This window comes from Nannobrachium achirus (genome assembly GCF_963921795.1).
Source record: "Nannobrachium achirus genome assembly, chromosome: 16".
NCBI lineage: Eukaryota > Metazoa > Chordata > Actinopteri > Myctophiformes > Myctophidae > Nannobrachium > Nannobrachium achirus.
In genome coordinates, this window is record NC_137823.1 from 41612512 (window position 1) to 41616203 (window position 3692).

The 3692-nt window shown below is 42.3% G+C and overlaps 1 protein-coding gene across 1 annotated transcript; it reads left to right on the forward strand.

Moving 5' to 3' along the window:
* Window positions 1-2552: 2552 nt before the first annotated feature.
* Window positions 2553-3692, forward strand: htr1e (5-hydroxytryptamine receptor 1E; the record flags this gene model as incomplete). The annotated part of the gene is made up of 1 exon (XM_080743961.1): window positions 2553-3692. One exon carries the CDS (start codon window positions 2553-2555, stop codon window positions 3690-3692), a length of 1140 nt encoding a protein of 379 aa, XP_080600087.1.

The window sequence follows — 3692 nt, forward strand, 5'->3', positions numbered from 1 at the left end:
GACCTAAGATATGTCCTTTGTTTCCAACATTTGCAGCACTTGATTTGTGTGTACTGTTTACATAGAGTTTACATGATATGTTTTCTTAAAAATGTTATTAAAAGTGGTTTTCTGATTAGTGTTCTTCTCTTCCTGGTTAATGACATAGCATTGGTACAGTTTAGGTAACCGGTAACGTATAACATCGAGAATACTGTAAATAATAGAGGGTATGCACGTCCACTGGGACCCGCCCCCCATAATCTAGACTGAGTGGCAAAACATTGAGCAGCATGGAGTATTGGAGTTTGGAATTGGAAGTGCTAGTTGCAAATCACTCAAAGGCCCTGCATACCACCTGTTTCTAAATTGCACATAATGCACTAAATGCAGGAGGCAGCAGGATGTTGTGTTGTTGAAAATGAACGCTTCCAAACTCTGACAATTGGAAAAAATAATACCCTGCACAGAATGTCTTGACAGAACATAGCTCATAACATGCCTATGGTGGATTTTTATGAAACAAAAACGTTGCAGCATAATTCAAGCTTTCAGTACAGCAGCAATGTTGGTGAGTTTAACTTAGTTTTAAACTAAGTTAAACTCACCAACATTGCTGCTGTACTGAAAGAACAGAAAAGTCCTATCTGATTGTATTAATAATACAATCAGGTAGGACTTTTCTGTTTGGATGTATGGGCTGTCAATGGCAGAATTTTTTTGCCACTCATTAGGCGTTCCCACACAACTTACAGCAACAGTGATGTCACGCGCATACCCTCTATTCTTTTCGTTCCCTCAAAACATAACATTGAGGTACCCTTGATTAGAACAGTGGGGCTACAACGTGGCCAACGTTACATTCAGTCTCAGGTGTGGATGCGTGTAAATGTGAAGAGGCCATGTGTCACAGAACACAGAGCACGGCTTTCAGTGACAACTAAATGTTAGGTTAAAATGTTGAAAGGCCACTTAAGCACCATATACTGTACTGTATGATATATAGGTCAATGGTATATAGAGCTCTATTAGGGCTCTGATAAACAGAGGTCTTAGATCAGCTACAGTATATCCTTTATTAGGCTGTCTTTTTCAGCTTTTTGGGTTGGGGTTAAAAAAAAATCAAATTTTTGATACATTTTGCCTATAATGAAATGCTTAAAATTGGCATGTCAGGTTGAAAGTGGTTAATATTTAACTATGTAGTCTAACCCTATCTTGCAACATTAATTGATCTCTTGTCAGGTGTCTGTTTTGGCCCATCGGTCCCTAGGTGTATTCATAGCATGCCCCTGGCATGCCACCTGGTCTGTGATTATTGGTTCAGCTGATGGCTGTTGAGAAGGCACTAGAGGGAACAGCAGTCAACCATGGCCGTGACGACAGCTGCCACCAATGTCGTGTCAGTGACAACCACTACTGTACTTATTGAATTCCCTGTGTGTTTGGTTTTTGCTGGGCTGACTCCAGCTCAATTTGCTTCACCCGGCAGTGTCCTTCAGCAGTTACTCATGTCGCCTTTAACTTTAGAACATTAAGCCTAATTTATACTCTGTAGTGCGACGATGTCACTTGTCAAACTGATTTACAAGCTAACAAACAACGCGTTGTGATAGCTTGTAAATCTGGTTTCTGACAACATATCACTCTACTTTATTTCCTCTTCATTTTATAACAAGTACTATATTGTGCTTTCTACAGTCCCTGTCAAACCTTTAGGCATACAGTACATGGAGCAGAGAGGGCTTAGTGGGCAACCACCTCTTTTTGGCGTTTTTGGTGTTCAGTTGACTTGGGTTGAGTTGATCTAAAACAAACATTATTACAACTTTTCTCCCTTTCTCATTACCTTATTATTATTCATTTTAAAATATTATTATTATTAAATTATCAAATTATTTTATGCTTGTATGATTCTAATTAGCAATGGTGGATTTCACTCACTGTCTAGCACTGGGTGATCATGCCAGCCTTGGAAAATTGATCATGTGCCCATTGCTGATTGACACATACAGTACCAAATGTAATTACACATATATTACCGAGAACATAGGGCAGTTCTATTGGATTTAATAATGGAACAGCTCCATGTCTACAATGGTGTATTGTGTTAATAATTCTGTCCAAATGATTGAATGAAAAGTGTATACTGTATCCTTTTCACTTTAAATTTGTATTTTATTTTGCTTTGGTCAATGACTTTCTTTGCAAACATTTGATAATGAGTTTTAATCACTTGAGCGGCGAGCCCTATATACTTTATTGTACAACAAACAAACTGAAAATAGCAGATATACACAAGCTTGTAGATCTGCTGTTTTTGCTATTGGGGATTTTTGTTTTTTCCTTTTCTGATAAGGTTTTACATATTGTGAAATTAATTATTTTAAATTCTTTTGAAAATGTAAATGATTAAATAAGTAAATTAGGTTGATGTGGCTTATTGTTGGCATCAACTATATGTTTTGACCATACTTATGTTTCATATATCATTGTGTCTATTACAGAATGACCTCTGACCCTTGAGGGAACCCTGTCTCCCTGAGAGGCAGGGGATTTGCCTCTGCCCAGGGATGGAGATGGAGAGGTACCTTGGGGACGGTACTGCGGGTCCCAACTTCACAAACTGCACAGGAACTCCAACCAGCTCCCTGAGAGTGGACAGGTTCCCAGACACAGTGGCAGTAGTGGTGGTGGTGGTGCTGGGTCTCCTCGCCCTCTTCACGGCGCTGATCAACGGGGCCGTCATCACCGCCATTTGCACCACTAAGAAGCTCCACCTCCCCGCCAACTACCTCATCTGCTCCCTGGCTGTCACTGACTTCCTGGTCGCGGTCCTGGTGATGCCGATCAGCATCCTCTACATCGCTATGGAGTCATGGTCCCTGGGCCGCGTGGTGTGCGAGGCGTGGCTGAGCGTGGACATGATCTGCTGCACCTGCTCCATCCTCCACCTGTGTGTGATAGCGCTGGACCGCTACTGGGCTATTACCAAAGCCATCGAGTACACTCGAAAGAGGTCAGCCGGACGGGCGGCCGTCATGATCGGCATGGTCTGGCTGATCTCGGTTCTCATATCTGTGCCTCCTTTGTTCTGGAGGGAAAGGCCCAGCGGCAGCGGATTGAATCAGTGCATCATACAGCACGACCACCTGGGCTATACTATATATTCTACATTCGGGGCCTTTTACATCCCAATGATCGTCATCCTTCTCTTGTATTACCGGATTTACAATGCTGCAAAAACGCTGTACCAAAAACGTGGCTCTACCAGGCAACTCAGTAGCAGGAGTATCTGTAGAGAGAATTCCACAGATCGTTGCCGCGTGGCACAGACGTTTTGTGTGTCAGATTTGTCCACCTTAGAGCCCAGCCTGGGTACCGACAAACTAGATGTTACCATTCACATCGCCTCCTTTGAACCAGAGACGATCGGTGCTGATGAAAAGAACCAGATATGTACCTCACGTGAGAGGAAGGCAGCACGAATCCTTGGCCTTATCCTTGGGGCTTTTATCGCCTGCTGGCTGCCTTTCTTCATGAAGGAACTATTAATGGGGTTACGGGTTTTAAATCCATCTCCGCTTGTCTCTGAATTTCTAACGTGGCTGGGCTATGTAAATTCTCTCATAAACCCCTTGTTGTATACCAGCTTTAATGACGATTTCAAGCTTGCCTTTAAAAGACTACTCAAGAGAAAGGAGCATGCATAG